General features: G+C 49.3%; 1 protein-coding gene across 1 annotated transcript in view; it reads left to right on the forward strand.

Annotated features, from left to right (window-relative positions):
* Positions 1-27,577, forward strand: part of SLC6A11 (solute carrier family 6 member 11) — a 123,913-nt gene that overhangs the window by 45,899 nt on the left and 50,437 nt on the right. The window contains exon 6 of the mRNA XM_018038436.1: positions 15,599-15,733. Within this exon, the coding sequence (XP_017893925.1) occupies positions 15,599-15,733 (135 nt within the window). The remainder of the gene's footprint in view (positions 1-15,598; positions 15,734-27,577) is intronic.

Genomic DNA, 27,577 nt, shown 5'->3' on the forward strand with positions numbered 1-27,577 from the left:
GTAAAAATGATGGAGTCATGAGAATAAGTACATTTTGCTAGGGTGTGAGTCCATAGCTATCATCTGATTTTTGAAAGGGCCTGTGTCCCCTAAAAGATGAGAAACTTCTGACATGCCATATTTCACCTGATCTGAGTTGCACCATATGGTCAGTCAGCCGTGTCTGACTCTTTGTGACCCCACGGACTGTAGCCCGCCAGGCTCTTCTGTCCACGGAATTCTCCAGCCCAGAATACTGGAGTGAGTTGCCATGCCGTTCTCCAGGGGATCTTCCCAACCCAGTGATCAAACCCGAGTTTCCCACCTTGCAGACAGATTCTTTACAGTCTGAGCCTCCAGGGAACCCCCGAGAATGCTGGAGTGGGTAGCCACTGCCTTCTCCGGGGGATCTTCCTGACCCAGGGATCAAGCCCAGGTTTCCTACCCTGCAGGCAGACTCTTTAGCTAAGTCTGGGCCACCAGGGAAGTCCATCTTATACACCAGAAGGCACCTAATGTGTCCAGTTAAGAGGAATGGACATCAGAAGCAGAAACACTACTAGTTAATCTGCTCTGCGTTGACTTGACGTTGGTTACTCCCTGTGACATGTGAGATACCGCACCAGACTTCTGTTGCTTTGAAGATTCTTTATCCCTCCTAAAGGAGTCGGCAGGTTCTCCGGTCTGCAGGTGTGTTGTTTGAGGTGCCATAGTAATCAGCTTGCATGTGCCGCAGTAACAGTGTGATCCAGCTACATCTGCTGGTGGGTATCTTCTCAGATTCATAAAGTTGTTTCTTTGCAAGAAAATGTGTGATCGTTTCTCTATAATGATTTATATTTGCTTTACAGTATCAACTTTCACTCCCGTGTCTGAAACACAGTATGATCTTTTTAGAAAAGACATCGTAAGTCTTCAAACACCGATTGATTTAAATTGATTTAAAATATTTTAGCCCAGCGAGCCCATAACTCAACTGAAGTGGTGATAATAGGAGCAGCTCTGACCCCAGTCCCTTCTGCTCAGAGAGGTGGCATCCTGATTTCAGAGATAATAAGGTGAATAGTGCTAAATGCATGCATCTTAGAGCTGATGGAATTAGAGCTCTGGGAACAGGTGGGATATCTAGGGAAAGAATTCAAGAGAAGGATGAAGGGTAAGGTCCGTATAGTCAAAGCATGGTTTTTTCAGTAGTCATGTATGGATGTGAGAGTTGGACCATAAAGAAGGCTGAGCACTGAAGAACTGATGTTTTCCAATTGTGGTGCTGGAGAAGACTCTTGAGAGTCTCTTGGACTGCAAGGAGATCCAACCACTCCATCCTAAAGGAAATCAACCCTGAATATTCATTAGAAGGACTGATGCTGAAGCTGAAGCTCCGATACTTTGGCCACCTGATGCAAAGAGCCAACTCACCAGAAAAGATACTGATGCTGGGAAAGACTGAAGGCAGGAGGAGAAGGGGGTGACAGAGGATGAGATGGGTTGGATGGCATCACTGAATCAAAGGACATAAGTTTCAGCAAACTCTGGGAGATAGCGAAGGACAGGGAAGCCTGGCATGCTGCAGTCCATGGGTCGCAAAGAGTTGAGCACAACTTAGCAACTAAACAACAGTAAAAGACATGGGACTTAGGGAGCTGAGAGATGAGGGAAGTAGAGAAGGGCTAGAAGGGGGGCCTGGAGGGGAGCAGGAGAGGGAGGGCCCCCTGAAGCTGGCCACGCCTGCAGAGGGCTGTGAAGGGCTGCAGGGCAGTGGACCCCAACTGTGTATCTCTCTTCCTTTCAAAGGCTTTATTCATTTGAATTCAGAAGCTGGACTCAAAAGAGGATGCAGTGAGGTCGTCATGTAGGTGACACTGTTATCCAAGAAAGAGACACAGAGGGAGGAACAGACTAGGGGAGAAAGTGACAGTTTTGATTTTGAGCATGTGAGATTGTAGATAGGAAATCCAAATGGATGTTCAGAAAAGGGAGTTGAAAATATGGGTCTTAAACTCAAGAGATACCACTGGGCTGGTGAGAGACACTGAAGACCATCAGTGCATCAGTGGTTCTGAAAACCATGTATGTGTGTGCTGAGTCACTTCAGTCATGTCCGACTCTTTGCGACTCTGTGGACTGTAGCCCGCCAGGCTCCTCTGTCCATGGGGAGTCTCCAGGCAAGGATACTGGAGTGGGTTGCCATGCCCTCCTCCAGGGCATCTTCCCAACCCAGGGATCAAACCCATGTCTCCCGCATCTCCTGCACTGCAGGCGGATTCTTAACCCCTGAGCTACCGGGGAAGCCCTCCACAGGAATAGGTAAGAAAAGCCACGGGAGCGTGTAGAGAAAGAACAGATGTGAGAGGAAGCCGGTCTTCCGGGAAGCAGCTTAGAAATCTGCAGACACAGCAGGCAGCCGCCAGAACAACTAGAGGGGGGCTCGTTCCCCATCTACCTTGGCATCCACTGTGCCCACTGCAGTGTCTGGCACATAACAGATCAAAACTGGCCGACTGGTTGATTAGCTGATGGAAAGAATGTGTGAGAAGATGAACCTGTGAATGACTTTTAAAAAATTACGAGGAAAGGAAGCAGGAAAGCAGAAACTTTCTAATGGGGATAAGTGTTTAAGCTGGGAACTGGGAGAAAGACAAAGGCTAAGAAGCTATTAGACTTGACTTAATGGGGGCCTCTGGTGTCCTTGGGGGTGGCCCCTGCGTGGAGAGGTGGGAGATAAGGCACCTGAGGCAAGAACAGGAAGCAACGTAGATTGTTCTTTTAACAAATGAAGTTGTTTTGGAAGGAGCATGTTATGGCTACTGCAGGTGGTCTGGGAGGGACCTGTGTTGCTGAGGACGCCTGAGGAAGGGCCCAGGAGAGCCCCCAGTAAGTGGCCTGTGGGATAGACAGGAGGCAGTCTGTCTCAGTGAACAGATGATGTTTAAAGGATGCAGGCAGCATCTTGCCTTTCTGGCTAAGACACAGCCCCTACGCATGGATGCTTTTGTTCCCCCTCCATCACCAAGAGCGTGTTGGATATTGGAGGAAGAGGACACAGAGTGGTATTTCTGGCCCAACAGCCTCCTTGCACCTGTAGAGCCCTGCCCGGGATTTAAGGGTGTGTTTTCATGGTGCCCTTGGTCGCCATGGTGACAGCAGCCTTCCAGTCCAAGGGAGATGGATAATGTTTAAATCATTATTAGCCAAGGTACCAATGTGTTTTCCAGGCAGTAAATAATAGCTCCTAATGCTGGTGGAAGCTTGGCTGGGCACTGCATGGAATATTTATGTCATTTGGACTATTCTGGGGATTTGTTTTCATTTTTGTGGTCTTCACGGTGGAGCTATGTAAAAATCAATAGCATTGACTCTCTCACTAATCTTAATTCACCATGAAATAGGCTTAATACCAGATTCCCCTTCCAGTGATTTTTCTTTTTCAGATGTCCTGTGGACAAGGACTTGAATTGGGCTCAGCCATCTTCATGGATGTCGTTGTTCTTCAAGCCTCTTGTTTGCTCCAGGCCCAGCTTCCCCGTCCCTGTGCAGATCTTGTTTCTTTCTTAGAGGTACAGTTCTTCCTAGGCTGAAGCTCCCTGGGTGCTCACTCTTCTTGCTGTGAGGAATTTACTCGCAGAGCACATTGTAGGTCCAGATTCCTTGGAGCAACAGGACAGCCCATGCCCCTTTCAAAGCCCAGCTCCAGGAGGGCCTCCCTAGGAACACTGCTGCCACCTGAGTTGCCTGCATGTGTCCCTAAGCTCCCATTACCATCCACCGAATGGTCTGTTGACACGACTGTCACTGTCTGGGGCTGGCTCATTCACCAGCATAATCTCGGAGGCCAGCCCAGCAGCTGGCACCCAGGGGGGCTTACAAAACAGCTGGTGAATTGAACTGGACAGAAAGCCCTTCACACTCAGATGGAGAGGCTCGGGCAAGAACAGAGCCTGTTTGCACCAAAAGCCCATTGTAGACTGATGGGAGTATGTCCTGTTCCGTTCATTCTTGCTGGGTTATTGGGGTTTGAGTGTGCTCATTCACCAACTGTTTACAGCCTTCATGGGCCTCTGTGAGAAGCAGTCAGAACCACAGAGATACAGCTCAGTACGGGAGAGGCAGGCGCAGGAGAGGGCAGAGTGAGAAAAGAGCTCAGTAGAGAGGAGGCTCTGAGAGGTGTTGACTAAGGGCCACTGTGCCTGCTGCGGTGGAGATGCTAGTTCCCCGAGGGAGGTGGGAACTCAGCCACGTTCCATGGACTTGAGAACCTGCTTTATTATTGTTCCCACTTCACAGAGGAGAATATCAAGCCCTTGAAATACAGAGCTTGCCCCGGATCAGTCACAGATGTAGACAGTGCCAGAAGTTAGGTTTTTGTACTTAGTTTTCCCAGAAAAGTGAAAGTGTTAGTCGTGCAATTGTATCCGGTTCTTTCCAACTCCATGGACTCTAATCCGCCAGGCTCCTCTGTCCATGGGATTCTCCAGGTAAGAATACTGGAGTGGGTAGTCATTCCCTTCTCCGGAGGATCTTCCCGACCCAGGGATTGGACCTGGGACTCCTGCACTGCAGTAGCGTCTTTACCATCTGAGCCACCAGGGAATTTACCACGTGGGGGGATGCGCTGATCCCATACCTGTGTGCCATGTCAGCCAGTGTGCAGCAGACTGGGGAAGGCGCCTTGTCTTCCTGGCTGGCGGCTTCATGCTGAGTCCTGGAAGACACAGTCACTGAACTGGCCTTGAAGGCTGGCAAGCTTTTGATGAGTTCAGAAGGGGGACAGGACCTTCCGGGTAAAGGGAGTGACAGAAGGAGAGGCTTACACGTCGGGAAGTGCAGGATTTGTTCAGGGAGCGGAGGGAGACCTGGTGTGAGATGAGGCTGCACTTCAACTCCCCTTGGGTCTAGGTAGTGGCTGAGTGTCAGACTTTGGAGGTGGGTGGATCTGAACTGGAATCCTACGTTTTTCTAGCTGGGCAACTGTGGGCCAAACACTCCAGTTTGGGTGCCTCCATTTCCACCTCTGTAATGATACTAGTTTCCATCTTTGAGAACAAGCAATGCCTGTAGTTGTCATTCAGTCGCTCAGTTGTGTCCAACTCTTTGCGATGCCATGAACTGCAACACTCCAGGCTTCCCTACCCTTCATTATCTCCCAAAGTTTGCTTCTATTCATGTCCATTAAGTCAGTGATGCTATCTAACCATCTCATCCTCTGCAACCCCCTTCTCCTTTTGCCTTCAGTCTTTCCCAGCCTAAGGGTCTTTTCCAGTGAGTTGGCTCATCGCATTAGGTGGCCAATGTATTGGAGCTTCAGTATCAGTCCAGTGAATATTCAGGGTTGATTTCCTTTAGGATGGACTGGTTTGATCTTGCAGTCCAAGGGACTCTTAAGAGTCTTCTCCAGCACCACAATTCAAAAGCATCAGTTCTTCAGCATTCGGCCTTCTCTGTGGTCCAGCTCTCAGACCCATACATGACTACTAGAAAAACCGTAGCTTTGACTATATAGGCCTTCACTGGCAAAGTGATGTCTCTATATTTTAATATGCTGTCTATGTTTGTCACAACTTTCTTTCCAAGGAGCGAGCATCTTTCAATTTTATGGCTGTAGTCATCATCTGCAGGGATTTTAAAGTCTAAAAAAATAAAATCTGTCACTGCTTCCACTCCCCACCCCCCCATCTATTTGCCATGAAGTGGTGGGACTGGACGCCATAATCTTAGTTTTTTAAATGTTGTGTTTTACTTTTCCCCTCTCCTCTTTCACCATCAAGAGGTTCTTTAGTTCCTCTTCACTTCCTGACATTAGAATGTAGAGCCAACAGAAATTATTTTTCCCATCATTGTATCTTTACTCGATGTCTCCTGATCTTCCATTTGTCCCCAGCCAGCACTTTCCCTCTTGAGCCCTCTGCTTTCAACCAGGATGTTCCTGACTACGCAATAATAAAGCCATGGAATCTCAAGGTCAGAATAGGCCATGGGTGAAGGTGATCTTTTTGGTCCCAACCATCAGCCAGAAGTAAGAGTAATACTATTCACTTGTCTCCTAAGATGTTGGGTTTCTTGCCCACAATATCCCAACCCTGAAGATGACGTTAGATGTTGAGCAAATCCTTCTGTCTTGACCTCACCAGGGCTGGGAGTGGCATTTTGGGGTCAGTATCTGAGAAGTCTCTGCACGTTTCTCACCATAAGCTGCACCCAACAGCTTGGCTGCAGAGAACAGCACGTTTCCTCATGGAAATATTGATCCACTGCTAAAGGACGGTTGGGCTTCCCTGGAGGCTCAGTGGTCAAGCATCTGCCTGCAATGCAGGAGACTCTTGTTCAGTCCCTGGGTTGGGAAGATCCCCTGCTGCAGAAAATGGCAACCCACTCCAGTATTCTTGCCTGGGAAATTGCATGGACAGAGGAGCCTGGTGGGCTACAGGCCATGGCGTCGCAAAGAGTTGGACATGACCAAGTGACCAAAGCACCACCGCCAAAAGACTGTTACCTCCTAGAATACTGAGTACCTTCAGTCTTTTCTTTTTAAGACATTTCCTGTACCTATTTAGAATGTGGTTACTTGAAGCAGAGGGGATGCTGTATTTCTTCATTTACTGTTTCTGATAGACTGGTCTAAGAACATCTCTGAAACTGGTAAAGAGGAGAGGTGTGTCTCTGGTGACCGCCCTTTTCCGATTCTCATCCCCCTGGCATCTTGTTCCTGGAGATCGATAGCATCTTAGTGGCGGTTCTGCCAGACTGTTTGGCACCTGCTATAGCGTTCTCTCATGGGAATTCAGGTAGTACTCTCTCAGAATCCCAATCTGGGAAAAGTCTGTTGGTGTTCAAAGCAGTGGTTCTCTTAAGATTGAATGTTCAGTACTGTGCTTTCCAACCATATGGGATATGCAGCTATACCCCAGACAGAGGCAAGCATGGGTGGAAGGAAAGGGGGACGGGGCTAGGCTACCACAGTGTTACCCAGTCTGGGGTAGCTGGTAATGAGATGCTGCCCAGAGTCAGGCAGGATGGACCCTTGAGGTTAAAGGACAGACAGAGGAGCACAAAGAAGTTGAAAGCAGAATGGTATCGTGTGGCCAGGTTTGAGGCAGAGAGCCCAGCACGTGTGGTGGAAAAGGCAGACTTCTGATCACTGACTGACAGCTCTGTTCTGTTTAGTTCAGTCGCTCAGTCTTGTCCGACACTTTGCAACCCCATGACTGCAGTACTCCAGGGTTCCCTGTTCATCACCAGTTCCCAGAGCTTGCTGAAACTCATGTCCATCAAGTCTGTGATGCCACCCAACCATCTCATCCTCTGTTGTCCCCTTCTCCTCCTGCCTTCAGTCTTTCCCAGTATCGGGGTCTTTTACAATGAGTCAGCTCTTCGCAACAAGTGGCCAAAGTATTGGAGCTTCAGCATCAGCCCTTCCAATGAGTATTCAGGACTGATTTCCTTTAGTATTGACTGGTTGGATCTCTCTGCAGTCCAAGGGATTATCAAGAGTTTTCTTCAATACCACAGTTCAAAAACTTCAATTCTTCGATGTTCAGCTTTCTTAATAGTCCAACTCTCACGTCCATACATGACTACTGGAAAAAAATCATAGCTTTGACTAGACAGACCTTTGTTGGCAAAGTAATGTCTCTGCTTTATATTATGCTGTCTAGGTTGGTCATGGCTTTTCTTCCAAGGAGCAAGCGCCTTTTAATTTCATGGCTGTAGTAGCCATCTGCAGTGATTTTGGAGCCCAAGAAAATAAAGTTTGTCACTGTTTCTATTTTTCCCCATCTATTTGGGGACCAGATACCATGATCTTCGTTTTTTGATTGTTGAGTTTTAAGCCAGCTTTTTCACTCTCCTTTTTCACTTTCATCAAGACGCTCTTTAGTTCCTCTTAGCTTTCTGCCATAAGGGTGGTGTCATCTGCATATCCGAGGTTATTGCTGTTTCTCCTGGCAATCTTGATTCCAGCTTGTGCTTCATCCAGCCTGGCATTTCACATGATGTACTCTGCATATAAGTTAAATATTCAGGATGGCAATATACAGCCTTGACATACTCCTTTTCCAATTTGGAACCAGTCTGTTGTTCCAGGTCTGGTTTTAACTGTTGCTTCTTGACCTGCATATAGATTTCTCAGGAGGCAGGTCAGGTGGTCTGGTATTCCCATCTCTTGAAGAATTTTACACAGTATGTTGTGATCCACACAGTCAAGGGCTTTGCCGTGATCATTAAAGCAGAAGTAGATGTTTTTCTGGAACTCTTGCTTTTTTAATGATCCAATGGATGTTGGCAATTTGATCTCTGGTTCCTCTGCCATTTCTAAATCCAGCTTGAACATCTGGAGGTTCTCAGTTCATGTGCTGCTGAAGCCTGGCTTGGAGAATTTTGAGCATTACTTTGCTAGCGTGTGAGATGAGTGCAATTGTGCGGTAATTTGAACATTCTTTGGCATTGCGTTTCTTTGGGATGGAATGAACACTGATCTTTTTCAGTCCTGTGGTCAGTGCTAAGTTTACCAAGTTTGCTAGCATATTGAGTGCAGCACCTTAACAGCATCTTTTAGGATTTGAAGTAGCTCAGCCGGAATTCCATCACTTCCACTAGCTTTGTTCATTGTGATGCTTCCTAAGGCCCACTTGACTTCAGACTCCAGGGTGTCTGGCTGTATGGGAGTGATCACACCATTGTGGTTGTCTGAGTCATGAAGATGTTTTCTGTATAGTCCTTCTGTGTATTGTTGCCACCTTTTCTTAATGTCTTCCGCTTCTGTTAGGTCCATGCCATTTTGTCCTTTATTGTGCCCACCTTTGTAGGAAATGTTCCCTTGGGATCTCTAATTTTCTTGAAGCAATCTCCAGTCTTTCCCATTCTGTTGTTTTCCTCTATTTGTTTGCATTGATCACTAAGGAAGGTTTTCTTATCTCTTCTTGCTCTGTGACTGGGAACAAAGCAGTTCTCTCTCAAACGTCTGTTTTCTCTTCATCTTCAAAATGAGGATAGAGCTTATTCAGGTGGTATGCAGATCAGTTAGTGGTTTGCGACATATCTCAGGCACCGGGTTGGTGCTCAGCCAACCTCAGGGTCTCCCAAGCTGCAGGTAGCTGGCTCGAGGAAGGTTCAGCCCAAGTCAGAATCAGGACCCCGGAGAGCTCCCAGGAGTCCTCCTGGTCCTTTGAAAAGGATTGTGTTCTAGAAAACACTGTAGTTGCTAGGATAGACCTCAGCGATCATCTGTCTTTCTCAGGAATGTGGGAAAGGCTCTTTCTCCTGGTGGTCCGCAGGGTGATTTTAGTGATGCATGAACCTGGATTAAAGAACATCACATCATGCCCATGCGTCTTAAGGTGCAGTAAGCTTTTTAGCTATTTTAGTAACTCTCTGACACTTGCTAGTCTTGCTTTTGAACTGAGAACACAGTGCAGTCTCAGAGCCTTTGGCTAGAATTTAATCACATTTTATCTTCATTGCATTTATTTTTGCTTTTACCTTCCGTTTGTGGTAAGAGATAAAGATTTTCAGTTTATAGTAAAAAAAATCACAGTTTTCTTATTATATACTATTTATTTAATGCAAGAGAGCATATTTTATAGAAGATACTAAGAAAATAAAGATGACACATGTATACAGCAAAAAAAACTTTGGGAAGATGGTAAGATGATTGCACTTTAGTTTAGTTTACCCTTCCTTATTGTCCACGGTAAAATGCCAGCCCAGAGAGGGTGTGTAACTCGCCTACACTGCCCTGCAAATTGTGTCTTCTGACCCTGTGGTCTTGGGTCCCTGGCGCCACACCACCCTTCCAGCTCAGTGCCTTTTGATTGATGCTTCTAGCTGACTCCATCGAAGAGACCGCCCTTCTGAACTTTCACGGCATTCTCAGTGATTACACAGTTCCCTCCCCATCCTGAAATAAATAGCAGTGTGCTGGAAGTAGGGAGAAAACACCCCTCGATTCCAGTATTGGAATGCAAATGAGCAATTAGAGTCAATTAAAACAGGATACAGTATAATTACCACCAATTGTGCTAACCTTTATATTCAGTAGGACTTGACCTGCTGAAAGGAAATTAAACAATAGTTTAAAAAAAAAAAACAAAAAAACCTCTTTCTTAACCCAAGGGTGTGCTTTGGTCAGGAATCTCCTTTCAGAGGCCCAAGTGGTCTGACAGCTGAGACCACCCCTCCTTCCCCTACGCCCACCTCTCCGGGTCCACACCACTACTGACAGCGGCCAGGAACCGGCCTCCCAAATAGTACCTTATCAGTGACCTTATTTTTGTCTGTAACCAGATCCTGTATCATTTAGCATAATGCCTGAGCCCTGCTTGGCTCTTCCAGATGGATCCTAGGGCCTCAGACACAGTGAAACTGAACTCTGCACCTGAACGTCTTAGCCCTCCGTCATTGAGCTGGTCCATCTTTTAAAGCCACGTTTACTGTGATTTCCTTATTCTTGTGCTTATGCGTGCGTGTGTGCGTGCTTAGTCGCTCAGTCAGTTGTATGTGACTCTTTGCAACCCTTTGGACTGTAGCCTGTCAGGCTCCTCTGTCCATGGGATTCTCCAGGCAAGAATACTGGAATGGGTTGCCATGCCTTCCTCCAGGGGATCTTTCAGACCCAGGAATTGAACCCTCATCTACTGTGTCTCCTGCATTGCAGGCAGATTCTTTACCTGCTCAGCCATCAGGGAGGCCATGAATGCTCCTTAAAATCCGATGCAATTTTCTGAACCCCATTTTATGTGGATCTGGCATTTCCAGTGGACAAAGCACGGGAGCTGTTCTGAAGACCTACATCTAATCTCAGGGTTCAGATATCAGCCTGCTGAGTTGTCTCTCTCATGATGTTTTTTGAGCTCGTTTTGGAAACGTAGGCTGGCCTGGGCACTGTGGATACAGCAGGGAAAGGAAAAGATTAAACTCCCCTGTTTTTGTGGAACTTGCATTTTAGAAATCTTAAACTGACATGACAGTAAGTTAAACAGCTGGCAGAGAAGAACTCTAGTGCCGGGAGGATGCAGGCGTGAGTGGGGGCGGATGTGGGCGGGGTGGGGGTTGGGGAGGAGGGCACACGGCGTGGTTTCTAGTGAATTGGGCAGCCCCTGATGTGAGACCAAGGAACTTCAAACCCACCGCTGGGGCCACCCTGCCTAACGTGGACAGTAATGGGACCAGGACATCACAGCTGGAAGGCAGGGCCCCTGCCTTTGAGGGGCCCTCAGAGCCGTGGGGAGTCGGCATACCCAGGACTGACGCCGTGGGTGGCCCAGGAGCTGGGGGTGGACGTTCGGACAAAGGGAGGCATGAAAAGGCAGGGAGGCCTGCAGGAGGCCTGGCCTGCGCCCCAGCAGCGAGGGGCCTGGCACAGCTGAGAGCGGAGTGGCTGGGGGTGGGGGTGGGGTGCAGTGGAGACTGGTTGAGCCGCACGGCAAGTGGGGGCAGTGCCAGGACTGGAGCGCGGGGTCCCTGACTCAGAGCCCAGCTCTCGGCTCTGTATCCCACAGCCTGGGTTGTGTGGCTGGGGGTTTGGACTCAGGGTAGCAGGAAGACACATGCCAGAGACTTCTTTGTAAAACCTCGGGCCACAGAATGGGCCTGTCACATGGCTGAGAAGAAGGGTGATGGAGGGCCCTGATGACAGGGATGAAGACGGGGCTGTAGTTTCAGAATACAGTTGGAGGTCAGGCTGGCAGGACCTGATGTTACTGCTGGGATGTGGAGGAAGCGGAGGGAAGTGACAAGGCTGACTCCAGCCTGAGCACCAGGGGACAACCTGGAGGTGCCTAGACATCCCAGGGGACCAGATCTGTGCTTGCGTCCACATCCTCAGCTGATTCCATACCTTCCCCGCCCGACTGGCCTCTCCCGTTCCTGCCGAACCTCAGAGACCCAGCTCCAGCCTCGCCGACCTGGCCAGGAGAAGGCCAGAGCCCTTCCTGAGACCCTCCAACCTGTCTCTCTGGCCTCTGGCCCTGGTTTCACGCCGCTGCGGTGGGCTCGTGACCCCAGGTTCTTCATCCGTGTGCACGCATCCAGCAGGTGTTTCCTTGAGCACAAGACCTGGTCTCACCACCCTGGGGGCCAGAACTAAGGATCCACAGTGGAAGGCAAAGGCATGAGTGAAAAATGGGCTAGAGCAAGGAGAGCAGATAGCAGGTCTCGTCCCAACCGAGAACGGTGCTGCCTAGAGTCCCGTGCAGAGGGTTCTGGGGCTGCATCCGGGCTTAGCTACAGATGAAGGTGGCCCATTAGTGATATCTGGCATGGGCACGGGAAAGCTGTGGCCACGTGTGAGCCGTTCACAGGCGCGCTCTCGATGACGTGGTCTGTATTGTTTGGACGGCCTGTAGCTGCTTTCGGGAGAAATCGAAGGTGCTGTTCACGTGTCTGGAATGGCTGAGGGGAGAGACAGACTGGGAGGGCCCTTTAGGAGAGCTGGGTCAGCACTGCATCTCACCTTTCATGGCACTCTCCACTTGCGTCCATTACGTAATGATGCCCCCGAACCACCTTTTGTACCCTGACTCTGGGCTCACAAACACTGGCTTACAGAAGGGATTGTTTTCGCCAGAGCCTGCCAGCCAGAGGTTTTCTTCTGGCAGCCTGACTCATTGTCCACACCATGGTCTTTGGGCACTGTACCTGAATGTTTTATTTCCCTGATGGTTTTACACAATGAATGTTGAAAAGGAGGGTGTGGGTACCAGCGAGAGAGTAGAATTCTCCCAAATGTCGTGTGGAAGCAGAGCATCCGTTTAGGACTCTGAACATTGGGATTGCTTCAGAATAGTGATCAGTCACTTCATAAACTATGCCCCTGTGCTGACTGCCTGCCCTGTGTGCTTCCAGGACCCTGCACAGGTACGTGTGGCCAGGTTATAAGTGACGTCTGATGACACACCACTGGCCCAGTCCACTCACTACAGACCAGGCAGAGAATAAGCAGAATGTCAAGTCACACCAAGATGGTCCCACAGATTGAAGCACAAATGTCTGATTTTCCTTTGTTCTTACGTTTCACATAGTAACACTTCCCCCTCCCGCCCCGATTAGTGAGCATTGGGAGTTAAACTACAGAAATATCATTAATCAGGTCCTAGGCATTCTGGATAATTAATCTTCCACCATACAGCAGAAGCAGAAGTGGAAATTATACAGTGAAAGCAAGGGAGTTTAGCCTCCCCAGCTTCATAGACATAAGCTAGTTGACTAGGGGGCCTTCATTTTGAAGGCAGGAGAATCAAGCTTTTAGCTGAAATGCTGAAGATCTGTGATAGACTGTGCTAAAGGAGGTGGAGATTCTATAGCACTCTTAGCTCTCACTCTTAGCAACACTTTTTGCTGATTGGTCTCCAATTTATTATTAATGTTACTATTATGTACGTAGTATGTATACAGCCCCATAGACTGTAGCCCACCAGGCTCCTCTGTCCATGGGATTTTTCAGGCAAGAATACTGCAGGGGGTTGCCATTCCCTTCTCCAGGGGATCTTTCTGACCCAGGGGTCAAACCTGTGTCTCCTGCCTTGGAAGGCAGATTCTTCCTAGTGCAACCTGAGATGTTTTATTATACTACTAATAATGACTGCTGGTCTCTCATTATATATTTAACTTGCATTTGTCTTCTCTGGATTACATTTGTGATGGCAAGAGATTGTTCGCATTGATTACATAACATGTGGATTGAACACGGATGCCAAAATCTGCGGGGCAGGACTGTGGGTGGCCTGAGGGTGGCGTGGTCACTGCAGGTTGGGGACAGTGTCTGGAAGAGGTTATCCAGCCTTCCAGGTTGTCTCAGTGGCGGGACCCATTGACACCACCCCCGGGTGGTTTTTATTTTTTTTATTTTTGAGGACTGAGTTAAAATTGCCCATCAAATGACTGGACTTCTCTGAGAGTCACATCTCTAAACATGGGGGAAATAACACTAAATTCGCATTGCTGTCATAAGAGTCACATACACAGCCCAGTGGTTGATCACATGACCTTGAAGCCATGACCTTTACCACAGGCCTCCTTCTAAATCCACATCAGCTATTCCTTAGATGGGCCATCCTGAGTTAGCATCTAGGATGCTAGATATCTTCTTCATATCTAATAAGAGGATAATCATAGCTATCTGAAGAATGAATGACTGGCGTGTAAAAGTGGTGAATAAACCTAGCCATTTTTGTCGTCACGTGTAAAGTGTCCAGCATGCGGTAGGATCTTACTGGTTCCTTCTTCCTTTTCTCCAAGTTTCCTGTGTCCTGAAACTCCTCTTCATCTTTTATGGGTCAACAGCTGGATCACCTCCTTGGAGAAGCCCTCCCTGACTGTCCCTGAGCTTAGCTACTGGCTTCTCTGTGCTCCACCATCCTCTGTTCCCCCAGTTACACAGTGGATGCTGTATCTACCTACATACACGTCTATCTTTTTTTTTTTTAACCAGTGGGGAAGCCTCTTGAACAGAGACCCACATTCTATGACCAGCCCCCACTTAATCCAGAAGTCTAGCTCAGTGTTCCGTTCATAAGAGTGTTGGGGGTGGGTGTGAGTGAGTAGAGGGATGAATAAGTAAATATTGTAAATAAATGAGTAGCGTGAAGGCCTGAGCTGCTGGTAGAAGAAGCCCTGCCTTGCAAAGGGGTGAGAGGCTCCAGAGTGATGGTGGGATTAAGATCACACGTAGGTCCTTTACCTGAGGAATCAGAGCCTCTGGGCCATCCAAAAGCTGGTGTGCATGATCTATGAATGGAGAGGGGGAGTCTGTCCACAGTTGTCAGGAGAGTCTCTGAAGTGTCTGCGGCCCCCAGAGGTTAACAAGTTGCTGCTCTAGATAGAGGAGCCAAGTGATTGGAGGAGAGGACGTGCAGGAGGACGAGCGTGGCCAGGAGCGGGCACCCTGGGCAGACAGGGATTCCCGCAATCCGTCACGGTGTGGCCATTGCCTTCGAAGCTGCTCCTGCTCAAGGGCGTGTGGGGAAGATTCTGTCTCTTTCCCTGCCTTGATTCTTGCACAGAATCCTTGGGCTGCAGGGGCCAATCAGGTTCATCAGTCTCCTCCTTCCAGGCGGACCATGCCAGAATGATTCTGGGAAAACAGCGCCCTAAACAGCTCCCCAGCCTCCTCTCCCCTTCCCGTTCCCTTCTCTGTTTTATTCTATCTTCTTCTGTCCTGGCTTTGCTATGAAAACTTGATTTTCTGTTAAGAGCAGTGATTTTCAAAAACGTGGGTCTTGACCCGTCGGTAAATCGTGACGTGAATTTAAAGGATCGTGACCAGTTTTTGTTTTTTTTTTTCAAATGGGACCATCTGATAGAAAGTCTTAGAGTGCATCTCGCATGTGAGATGAGCATGAGTCTGCAAAACTCCCTGTCTTGGCTCTTCGTGTGTACGGTTGTGGTGTCGTATGTATTTCTTTCTTTGGTGCCGGTCAGAAGAAGGTTGGAGAGGACCGCTGATCCAGCACCATCCACGGGCTCTCAGGAGATGCTCGCTGCAAGATCTGGCCTTGCGGGGAGAACGCGTGTGTTAGGGCTCTTGCTGCTGCGCTGGGCAGCCCTTTGCTGCCGGCGAGAAGTTAGGCGTGGGAGCTGCTGCTTTGCCCATCATCGCCCCTTCATGACTCTTGCCCTCCTCTCCTGGCAGGTGGTGTATGTCACTGCGACGTTCCCCTATGTCATGCTGCTGATCCTCCTAATCCGAGGGGTCACGTTGCCAGGGGCCTCCGAAGGCGTCAAGTTCTACCTGTACCCCGACCTCTCCCGGCTCTCCGACCCACAGGTAAGAGTTGCTGGCTCCGTCCACAGCCACCTGCCACCTCCACGGAGGCTTCTCCTTGGAGGCTCAGTGGCCCTGTCGAGTAGTTGGAAGGTCAGTGGCCTCCTTCTCGGAATAATGCTTCTCAATGCATAAAACAGGGAATCAGATATATTGAAATGACAATCACCAAAGCATGAAAAAAGACAGATTTTGTGACACGATCAAGTAGCAAGTGACTTAGCACAGCACAATGTGGCAAGATCCAGCATATGATGAATAATTTCCATGATTTCAAAGCAGTGATGAGCATAAATGATATTTGGAGATATCTATACCATGATATGAAAATACCTGGGGTTTCTACTGCTAACAGCGCTTCCCTAGTGGCTCCTACAGTAGAGAATCCGTCTATAATGCAGGAGACCCAGGTTCATTCCCTAGGTCAGGAAAATCTCCTGGAGAAGGGCATGGCAACCCACTCCAGTATTCTTGCCTGGAGGATTCCATGGACAGAGGAGCCTGGCAGGCTACAGTCTTTGGGGTTGCAGAGAGTTGGACACAGCTGAGCAACTAAGCACGCGTATGTATACTGCTGCTTGGACTGTGGTCTATTGCCTGCATTCATAATTGAAGGAATTGCTCAGTTAGAGGCCAGTAAAAATAAAAATACACCTTTTTCCCCCACCTGAGAACACAGATCTCTGCAGCCGTGGTTCTCTGAGAGAAACTGGGTCTTGGTGATTTTCTTTGCAGGGAGTTTGCTCACAGAAAGAAAATAACCGGTAACCTGTGAGCAAACCCCCCACAAAGAAAATCGCCAAGACCCAGTTTCTCTCAGAAACTGGCCAGGCTGTTAGTTGTCTTTGGAAAGGCATCAGCCATTCTGAATCCTGGGTGGAACTGTTTATGCTGAAGCATCTCCAGGTGGGCAGGGGTGTTGTGTGTGCCTGAGGGTGTTAGACAAGAGATGAAGATAACATCTTAGGGGATCAAGTCTTTCCAACTCCCACCACTTGTTAGAAAGCCCTGGGGAGCTTTAGAAAATCCTGATTCCCAGAGCACAACCCAGAGCAATGAAAGCAAACTCTCTGGAGGCGGGTCCCAGGTCTCAGTGTTATTTGAGGGCCCCCTGGCAGCTCCAACATGTGAAATAACATACTCACAGATATCCCAGTGGGTGAGGAGGCATCGTTTTTCTGTGAAAACAAACACAGATTACAGAGCAGAGTGTAGAATCTGTGTTGAGCTGATTACAAAGCTTGCAAGAGATGTGTCAAATCAAAAACAGAGTCACAACCGGAAAGTGGAAAGCTTACTTGGTGGGAATGTTTAGGACTCCAAGCCTGGGAAGCTCAGCATCTCAGGAGCTCTGACAAAAGTGCTCCAAGGAGACAGGAGGGGAGGTCGAGCTGCCTACAAGTTTACAGCAAAGGGAGCAGGCGGTCTGAACAGCAAAGATCAGATATCAAATTAAAGAATTTAGCGCTCTATATATGGGGAAGATGCAAGCCTCTGGGCTCACTGAATTCATTCCTTTCCTATGCACCTCAGCTGTCTGGGGACAATCCTGTCTCCCCCTTCACCTTGCTTCTTGCAATTCCCCCAGCACCTCAGCAGTCACCTTGGAGGGGTGGCAGCATCTGCTGGGTTGCAGTTTGGGCAGCCCTCATTCACATTTGGAGGCCAGAAATCTCTGATGGCTGTGACATTTCTTGTTTGTTAATATGGCAGGAGATATTTTCATTTCACAGATGTCACGTCCGTGGTCTCGGCTGAGGCTGCCCCCTGTTAGGAAGGTAGGGGCGAGAATGTTTGAGGAGGCCTGGTTTGTGCAGCTCAGGTATAGCTCATTACGATGGATTAAAGCGGATGGTGGCACGGGCCTGTGTGTTCATTTCTGTCTCAGTTTGCCACACCATGAGGGCCCCGAGGCTCAGACCCTACCGGGCTGCTGACAGCAGCCACCTGAGTTGCAGGCAGAATCCCTAGGAAGAAGGAAATGAGCTCCTGACAGTTGGCCTCTCCAACTCCAACCTCTGATGCCAAGGGCTCAGTTGAAGAAGCAGTTTTGAAAAACAGATTTCCGAAATCACCGGTCTGTGTATTTTTGTTAGGTCCACGAATTCTGCCTTGACCCAGGACAGCTGTCCTGTTCTCTCCTCTGCTCACTGGCTTCCTTCTCCTGGTCCTCAGGGTCGGCTGGTCCCAAGCATCTCCCAGAGCTTCCAAACCTGGCTGGTCCCCGAGACACCTTGGCACACATTGAGAAGCATTGTTGGGGGGCTGAGATGGCACATGAGCATCTATATTATTAAGAGGCTTGAGTGACCACCCTGATGATCAGAAAAGTTTGTGAAAACCCAGCTGTGATACCTACAGTCTTACTGTTGTTCAGTTGTTAAGTCGTGTCTGACTCTCTGTGACCCCACAGGCTGCAGCATGCCAGGCTTCCCTGACCTCCACTATCTCCCAGAGTTTACTCAAACTCATGTCCTTTGAGTTAGTGATGCCATCCAGCCATCTCGCCCTCTGTTGCCCCTTCCTCTCCCTCCCTCAGTCTTTCCCAGCCTTGGAGCCCTGCACATGGACACACGTGTACACACAGACACACACATGCCCACAGGCCGAAGAACAAAGGTGAGGCCAGGCAGTTCCCCATTCAGACCATCGGCCCTAATCATCCCAGTGACCTGCCAGCTCTTCCTTTAATAAAAAGTCTGGGTCCCCGGCCAGCACTCACCTACAAGGCTGTTCTGTGGAGCGTGGCCACTTGGAGTGATGGAGCTGGGAGTCAGGGCTTGGGTTCTTCCTCTGGTCCTGAGTGACCTTGGACAAGTTCCTTCTCCTTTCTCCTTCTGGGCCTCAGTTCCCCACAGATGACATGAAAGGGTGAATTCACTCAATGGTTTTCAAAATAGACTTGGAGAGTTTTCTGTGAGTGTGGGTTGGCAAACTATAACCTTCTGGTCAAATTCAGCCCTCTGCCCGTCTATATAAATAAGGTCTTACTGGAGCATTGAACATGGTATTATTATTTTTTTACGTATTGTCTGTGGCTCTCCAAAGGCATGAGTCAAAGGTAGAATTGAGTAGTGGAGGCAGAAACCATGTGACCACCTTTATCAAGGGTTCCAAGACCTCCCACCCTTACCATCCTGCATTCGGTGGAAAGGGGTTAGCAAAACGCAGAAGGTCCTGTTACACAGTAGCTCAATAAATGTTTGCTGAATGAATGTAACAGCCAGAGCTATTTTGGCTTTTAAAGAAATGTTTTGTTGCTTTAGCAAGAAGTCTAAAAACCTCCAGCTCACCAGATCTGTGAGCTGTAATAATTGTTGTTTCTCCATCAGTAATGGCCAAGACATGGATATGTTTGGTCTTTGTGGCGTTGTTGTTCAGTCAGTAAGTCACGTCCGACTCTTTGTGACCTTATGGACTGCAGCATGCCAGGTCTCCCTGTCCTGTACTGTCTCCTAGAGTTTGCTCAAAGTCATGTCCATCGAGTCAGTGATGCCATCCAACCATCTCAATCCTCTGTTGTCCCCTTCTCTTCCCACCTTCAGTCTTTCCCAGCATCAGAGTCTTTTCCAATGAGTCAGCTCTTCGAATCAGGTGGCCAAAATATTGGAGTTTCAGCGTCAGTCCTTCCAACAAATCTTCAGGGTTGATTTCCTTTAGGATGGACAGGTTTGGTCTACTTGCTGTCCGGGGGTCTCTGGAGAGTCTTCTCCCGCACCGCCATGTGTGTAGCTCCACCAAAAAGCTATAGTCATCGCTGACTGTCTGGTGCATAGATAAGGTTAGTGACCCCAAAGGGAATGGCAAATAGCACTGCATGTAGGTAGTGTTTTTGAAAGCTGGGTGTGTTGCAGGAAGGGCTCAGCATGGCTGGAAAGCGAGATGGGAGCAGCCCTGAACCAGCTCTCTATCTGCTTCGGGGGCTGAAAGGCAGGCAGTGGAGCGTACAGGCACTCTGAGTGTGTGTAAGGGTTTTGACAGTTCCTCCACCTTCGGAGACAGATGCACCATGAACAGCTTGTCTCCTTGTGCCGAGAGAGGGCAGCCCATGAGCAGGACAGCAGAGTCACAGTGCCCTAGCTAGAGCATCCACTTGGCAGGCAGAGAGACTCAGATCAGAGAGGCTGGGACACTTGCCTGTGGCCACACAGCAACTGAGCAACCCAATGAGAACTACAGCCTAGAGTCCCTGGGTTCTAGGCAGGACAACTCCTAAATGAAAGGAGGTGAGTATCCATACCACCCAGTTACAACTGGGTACATGTTCCAGACCATGAAGAAGCAAAGGGCATTATTTTTTTTTTCACTTCTTAAAACTATTTTAATATCCTCCCCTCCCACCCCACCCCAAATTGGGAAAGGCCAAAAGAATCTGGGTGGGTTTAATTACCAGTTGATACACACTTTTTGTCATTGTTTATTTTATTTATTTATTTTCTGCATTTATTTTTTTTAATTATTTATTTACTTATTTTAACTTTACAATATTGTATTGGTTTTGCCACACATCAACATGAATCCGCCACAGGTGTACACGTGTTCCCAATCCCAAACCCCCCTCCCGCTTCCCCCATGGCAATAAGGGATTATCCTTGGAAAAATGAAACCCATATTAACAAAGTACTCTGCTTTGTGATGGAAGAACTCCGCTTAGTGATTTCACTGGCTACTTACAAGTCTAGAAAAGGTCACCATTCTGCCTGTTCCCTGGGGCTTATCCATGCTGTGGAAAGAGGCCTTGCCCACAGGCCTTGCCCACAGGCCTTGCCCACACTGAACCAAGCCCTGAACCCAATACGAACACAAGTGTCAGACACTCAGTGTGTAGAATGAGCAAGACCTTCTTCCCTGCAGGTGTCCTACCGCCTGGTGCAAGAGAGCAGAGTCTCCCCTCCTCACCCGAGTTCCTCTCCCTGTCAAAAGATGTTACCGATGACCGTCCCTGTGGCAAAGCCAGGGACCAATCAGCCTTGTCTGCATCCATCCAGGGGATGGGGAGCGGCTGCACTCTTGCTGTCGCTTTCCCGCTCTTGCCTTCCCAGAGGCTCGCTGCATGGGGGCTTCAGGGATGCTGATGCCTAGCCTGCAGGCGTTGGACAGAACCCCCAAGTCACCTGGTCTCTTCTGCTGCAGCCAGCCCTGTCCCGAGGCTCCAGTGATAACTGGGGGGGCTGCACCTTACCGTCAGAGTGTCACTTTTCTGCAGACATGTTTGGCATTCCCTAAAGTCTGGGGCCTGTTGTGGGAGGGGCGGTGCCTGTGCGGGTCAACAGGGGAGGGGAGGCAGTGACGCACAGAAGGGGGGTCCCCAGGGTGTCTTCCCGCCCCATGGGGATGCTCTTCTGCCAGCATCCCGACCTGGGTGACAAGGAGTTCAGATGCAGCCTCTGCAGGGCCCGGGATCTCCGTTAATTCGAGATCCGGCCCGGCCCGCCTTCCTTCCCACTTACAAGGGGCTCGGACACAGCTATTTGCTGTGTCATTTACGTTTGCAAAGGAACAGAGGGAGCCTGACTGGTGCAGAGCTCTAGACACCAGCTCCCGGGGCCTTTTAACAAGGGACAGTTCCCTTTGAGGGGCCCTCCTGGCCCCTCTGAGCTTGTATGGCAGGGATTCTCCATGAAAACTGATTGTGGGGCTGGGCAGGGTTGGGGAGGCAGTGTTTACAACAGTCTCCTTCTCCTGGCTCCCAAGCTAGTGAGGCAGCAGAGAGAAGTCCAGAAATGGAAAATAGGTGAAGAGCTGAGTGCTGGGAGCTTGGAGCCAGGAGAAAGCCTTTGTCATGGGACACTGTGGTGTCGAGAGAGCCATGGACGTGGTCTCCAGGTCTGCAGGGCTGTCGTGTCCCTGAGGGCTTCCTGCCTGCCTGGTTTCAAACCGCCGCTCCCTCCCACCCCCCGCACATCCCGTCCACCTTCCCGGCTTTGACTCCTCCGTGGCCCTTGCCAACATTCGGACTTTATTCATTGTGTATCACTGTCTGCCATGCGCGACAGTGTAGGGTCTGTGAGGGCAGGGATTGACCCGGTACAGTCACTGGTAGACCTCCAGTGCCTGCAGCAGCGTACACGCTCAGTGAATCGATCTGGAAGGAAGGAGTGAAGAAAGGAAGGACGGTTGCCAGCAGAGCCTGGGTGACTGCACTCTGGTGACATGGCATGTGCCGGGGTTGGGTGTTCAGACAGGGGGGTTTTCCGTGCTGTGGGAAGGAAATCTGAGACACTCCTGCCATTGAGTTTCTGGGCAGCCTTCAGCCCATCCCTCTCTGAGCTCAGGGCTGTCACCTGTCCATCCAGGTATGAACATCTGCTGCACACGGCAGCCGTGAAGCCAGTGCGCCTGGGAAGGCAAACGCACTTCCAGTTTTCAGTGTGGGTGCCTGGCCAGGGCCTGGCACATAGTAGGGCATCGGGCACTCGGCAGTGTTCCTCCTTCTGTGTCCATGCCACTGGCTCTGGCCAGGATGAGCCCAGGCCCCGCAGCCCAAGGGGGAGGCCTTGAACTCAGAACCGAGCGCCTCTAATCGTGGGTCCAGTAATTAAGTTTCTCGTCAAGCACTTGAAGCGACACCGCAGCTCGCCGCCTTTGTCCCCTGGCAATTTGCATTCCGAGGTCTGTTATAACTTTCTAAACATCTATTTGTCTTCTCTGTCAGCCCTGTGTTCTCTCTCAAGTGTGAAGTGCTTCCACTCCATTTTTCCCCCCCTCAAATTTTTATTTTCTGCCTTTTCAGTCTTTGGGCAAGTGGAGGGGCTCTTGCAGGAAATCACATTTTCCCTGCCCCAGATTTCTGCCACTCTCGCTCTTCATTGTGTTTCGAGTGTGTGTTTTCAGGGCAGGAACAGAAAGGCCTGTCACAGATCCAAGTCCCGGGGTCTGCTTTCCCAAGTCAGGGACAAGCACCCCAAGACAGCCTCCTCTCTGGAGGGAACTGGAGCCTGAAGCTAAGGGGACAGGGTTAGACGATGCCCAGAGAAAGCCCTCAGAATGCCAAGTCTCCCCCTCTCTCCACCTCACCGGAGGACAAGTCAGGGAAGACAAGACCCCAGTTTAAAACCCTATCTGATATATATGGAATCTGGAAAGATGGCACCGACGATCCTAGGTGCAGGGCAGCAAAGGAGAAACAGACATAAAGAACAGGCTTTTGGACACAGTGGGAGAAGGAGAAGGTGGGATGATTTGAGAGAATAGCATTGAAACATCCATTACCCCATGTAAAATCGATAGCCAGTGGGCGTTGATGTATGATGCAGGGAACCCAAAGCTGGTGCTCTGTGACAACCTGAGGGATGGGGTGGGGAAGGCAGTGGGAGGCGGGGTTCAGGAGGGAGGGATCACATGTATGCCTATGACTGATTCATGTTGATGTACAGCAAAAGCCATCACAATGTTGTAAAGTAATTATCCTACGATTAAAGTAAATAATTTAAAAGAAAACCTACCTGATGAATCAGTCCTGAATATTCCTTGGAAGGACTGATGCTGAAGCTGAAACTCCAATACTTTGGCCACCTGATGCCAAGAACCTACTCGTTGAAAAAGACCCTGATGCTGGGAAGGATTGAAGGCGGAAGAAGAAGGGGATGACAGAGGATAAGATGGTTGGATGGCATCACCGACGTGATGGACATGAGTTTGAGTAGGCTCCGGGAGTTGGTGATGGACAGGGAGGCCTGGAGTGCTGCAGTCCATGGGGTTGCAAAGAGTCGGACACAAGGGAGTGACTGAACTGAACTGAACTGATGAACCTCAGGGATGGGACCATGGAATTGCTGCCCCCTGGTGGCAGTATACTCTGATTCTGGGTTCGGACCCTAGGCAAAATGGGCCTCTTAGCTGTCGGACGTTCAAACCAGTATTTACAGAACTGATACTGACTTAGAGACATTGGAGATATTTTGGAAAAGATTGCAAACCTCACTGACATGGGTGCTTGCAAACCTCACTCCTTGGGACTGAAAATCCCCCAAAGTTTTCCTTTCACTTTATTTGATCCTGGGTTAGGGTCATGGTTCCACCACGCAGATGTATTTTCCGCTCAAAACCAAGCAGGGGGAGGCAGAATCAGATCACATGTTGTTCTTATCTTCAAGGGGTTGGTTGACCGTCTCCTCGGAAAGAGACACAGTAAAGTCGGTGATGACAGCGGTGATGGGCTGTGCGGGGGCTGGAATGCACCTGAAGGTGCACTCCTTCCAGTCATCAGGCAGACGCCTCGGGAACTCGAGGGGTGTTATCAACCTAACCACCATGTGCCTGCCAAGTCACCTCAGCTGTGTCCAGCTCTGTGCAACCCTATGGACGGTGACTGCAGCCAAGAAATGAAAAGACGCTTGCTCCTTGGAAGAAAAGCTATGACCAACCTAGACAGCATATTAAAAAACAGAGGCATTACTTTGCTGACAAAGGTCCATCTAGTCAAAGCTATGGTTTTTCCAGTAGTCATGTATGGATGTGAGAGTTGGACCATAAAGAAAGCTGAGTGCCGAAGAATTGATGCTTTTGAATTGTGGTGTTGGAGAGGACTGTTGAGAGTCCCTTGGACTGCAAAGAGATCCAACCAGTCAATCCCAAAGGAAATCCATCCTGAATATTCATTGGAAGGACTGATGCTGACGCTGCAATACTTTGGCTACCTGAAGGAAGAACTGACTCATTGGAAAAGATCCTGATGCTGGGAAAGATTGAAGGCGGGAGGAGAAGGGGATGACAGAGGATGAGATGGTTGGATGGCATCACCAACTCAATGGATGTGAGTTTGTGCTAGCTCCAGGAGTTGGTGAAGGGTAGGGAAGCCTGGCATGCTAGAGTCCACGGGGTCGCAAAGAGTTGGACATGACTGAGCAACTGAACAACAACAATGAATGGTCTGTAGCTGGCCAGGCTCCTCTGTCCATGGGATTCTCCAGGCAAGGATACTGGAGTGGGTTGCCATGCCCTCCTGCAGGGCATCTTCCAGACCCAGGGATCGAATCCACGTCTCTTACATCTCCTGCTGTGGTGGATGGGTTCTTTACCACTTGTGCCACCTGGAAAGCCCAGTTTAATATCATATGCACCTAAGATAGTGAATGGTTTTTTCTTTACTGCTTGCAAGTCCTTAAGAGTTGTTTATTGGTGGAATCAGAATTTCTGTACACACCCTGAAATGCCATGCATGGCTGGGCACCCACTAAATTCTTCCAGCCATAGATTTACTCGTGGTGAAGGTCTGTGCTTTTTAGTCTTCAGCAATTTAGTGGTGCCTTATTAATCTGTACTCTCGGTGCTTGAAGAGCTGCTCAGCTATCCCCCAAGAGTAGTGATACTGGTTACTGGTTATCATTTCTTGATGGCTGAGTCTGTATCAGATATTGTGCTTTACAAGCTTGTCATTTAATTTATCTAATTCACTCAATCAGAAAATAGTCAGATGTTGAAAATTATTATGTTCCAGACTCAGGAGCTATGTGCTACATGTTGTTGTATAGTCGCTAAGTCATGTCTGACTCTCTTGTGACCCCAGGGACTGTAGCCCACCAAGTTCCTTTGTCCATGGGATTTCCCAGGCAAGAAAGCTGGAGTGGGTTTGTCATTTCCTTCTCCAGGGATCTTTGTGATCCGGGGATCAAACCTGCGTCTCTTGCATCTCCTGCATGAGCAGGTGGATTCTTTACCCCTGAGCTGCCAGGGAAGCCCCATGTCCGGTAGTTTTTGACTAAATATTGTGGATAATATGTTGTCAACATTCTGGGTTTGTTATCTTCCTCTGAAGAGTAGTTGTTTTTTATTTTAATAGATAATTCAGCTACTGGCTGATCACCTTAAACTTGTATAAGTTCAGATTTGTTTTTTAGTGTGAGTCGGTGGAAATCCCAAGCTGTTTGTCAAGCTCCTCTAACTTAATAGGACTGAGTAGGGCTTAATGGGATTCTCAACTCCGTCTCCCCTGTAGATCTTTCCAGGGCTTGGCTTTAGGCTTTTTAAGGATGGCTCTAGAGTAGTGATTACTCTAGAGTGATGGTTCTCAACTAGGGAAGTTTTGCCTCCCAGGAGACACTTGGAAATGTCTGCAAACATTATTGGAGGTTGCAGCTTGATTGTGGGGAGGGATGGCTACTGGCATCTAGTGAGTAGAGGCTGGGGATGCTGTTAAATGTTCTAACAAGGCGCAGGACAGCCCCTGAGACCAAGAATTGTGGGTCACAAATGTCCACAGTGCCACAGTACAAAAACCCTGCTTTAGGACATGGTTCTTTCCCCTAACGGAAGGTCTTGCTTTGTCTCAGCCACGTACCAAGGATGAATGAGTGCTTGGTGTTGGCCAGACCTGTCCACTCGGGCAGGGTGGGAGCCCGACCCTCTGCCTCTGCTCTCTTTGGCAGTGTCTGGCCTCGAGTGTGCTGCTGCACTGCCAGCCCCAAGCAGTGCTCCCTGGGGAGCCTTGGTGGTCTCACCCTGGATGTTTGCAGCCCAGCCATCAGCCACAGCCTCTCAGGAACCTCCACATGGATGTACGGGGCCCCTGCTCTGCCCAGCTCCCCCTTCCCTGTGCCGCCCACTGTAGTGTCCAGTTACATCAGCTGCCCTACCCTCTGGCCCTGCCTGTTCAGTGTGACGGGACTCTGTGCTCTGTTTGGGCTCCAGTTCTTGTCCCCAGGAAGAGGGCTCAGCATACCCCTCTTGGCATCGCCCCATCTCTCAGGGATAATAGTCTTGCCCTGAGTGTTCTCTACTGCCTGAAAATGGTTCTGTTTTTGTCTGTTCTGATAGCTGCTTATGGCAGGAGGGCCATTCCTTTCCAGTCACTCATTCAGGACCAGAAGCAGAAGTCTGACTCTCCTGCTTATAAGTCCTAGCAGCTTTTCCTTACACTAGAATTAGAATTCAGACCACTCAACCATGACCAAGGCTAAGGAACTCCTCTGTGGCCTGGTCCCATCTCCAACATGGCCCTGGACATCCAAGGCTCTTTCCAGAGCATCACAGACTCTGTCTGTCTGGACCACTGTCCCATCAGATATTCCCGTGGCTGGCTCCCTCTCACCCTATAGTCTCTGCTCCACAGTTATATCTGATCAGCTGGGCTCAAGCACCCCTACTAAACCTCATGACTTTAACCAAGCCTCTGTATTATTTTATGCATAGGACAGATGGCTATTTGAAGCAATCTTGTGTTCATTTGTTGAAGCTTCACTGTTAACCTCCCTGCATTAGATTGTCAGCTCCATGTAAGCTGAGGATGTGTTTGTCTTATCCACTGCGACTCCCTGGCACCTGTCAGAGAACCTGGCACATGTTAGGCTCCCAGTCAATATAGGATGAGTAGGTGGGTGGTTGAATGAGTGGATGGATAGGTGGATGAGTAGGTGAACTGATAGATAAGGGGATGAATGAGTGAGTGAGTGGATGGATGGATGGATGGATCAGTAGGTGGGTGAGTGCATGAGTTGGGGGATGGATGGATGGTTGGGCTGGTGAATGGGTAGATAGAGGGATGGATGGATGGATGGATAGGCTGGTGAATGGGTAGATAGAGGGATGGATGGATGGATGGTTGGCTTGGTGAATGGGTAGATAGAGGGATGGATGGATGGATGGTTGGGTTGGTGAATGGGTAGATAGAGGGATGGATGGATCGATGGATGGATGGTTGGGTTGGTGAATGGGTAGATAGAGGGATGGATGCATGGATGGTTGTTGGGTTGGTGAATGGGTAGATAAAGGGAGGGATGGATGGATGGATGGATCGATAGATGGTTGGGTTGGTGAATGGGTAGATAGAGGGATGGATGGATGGTTGGGTTGGTGAATGAGTAGATAGAGGTATGGATGCATGGATGGTTGTTGGGTTGGTGAATGGGT

This window comes from Capra hircus, chromosome 22 (assembly GCF_001704415.2).
Source record: "Capra hircus breed San Clemente chromosome 22, ASM170441v1, whole genome shotgun sequence".
Lineage (NCBI taxonomy): Eukaryota > Metazoa > Chordata > Mammalia > Artiodactyla > Bovidae > Capra > Capra hircus.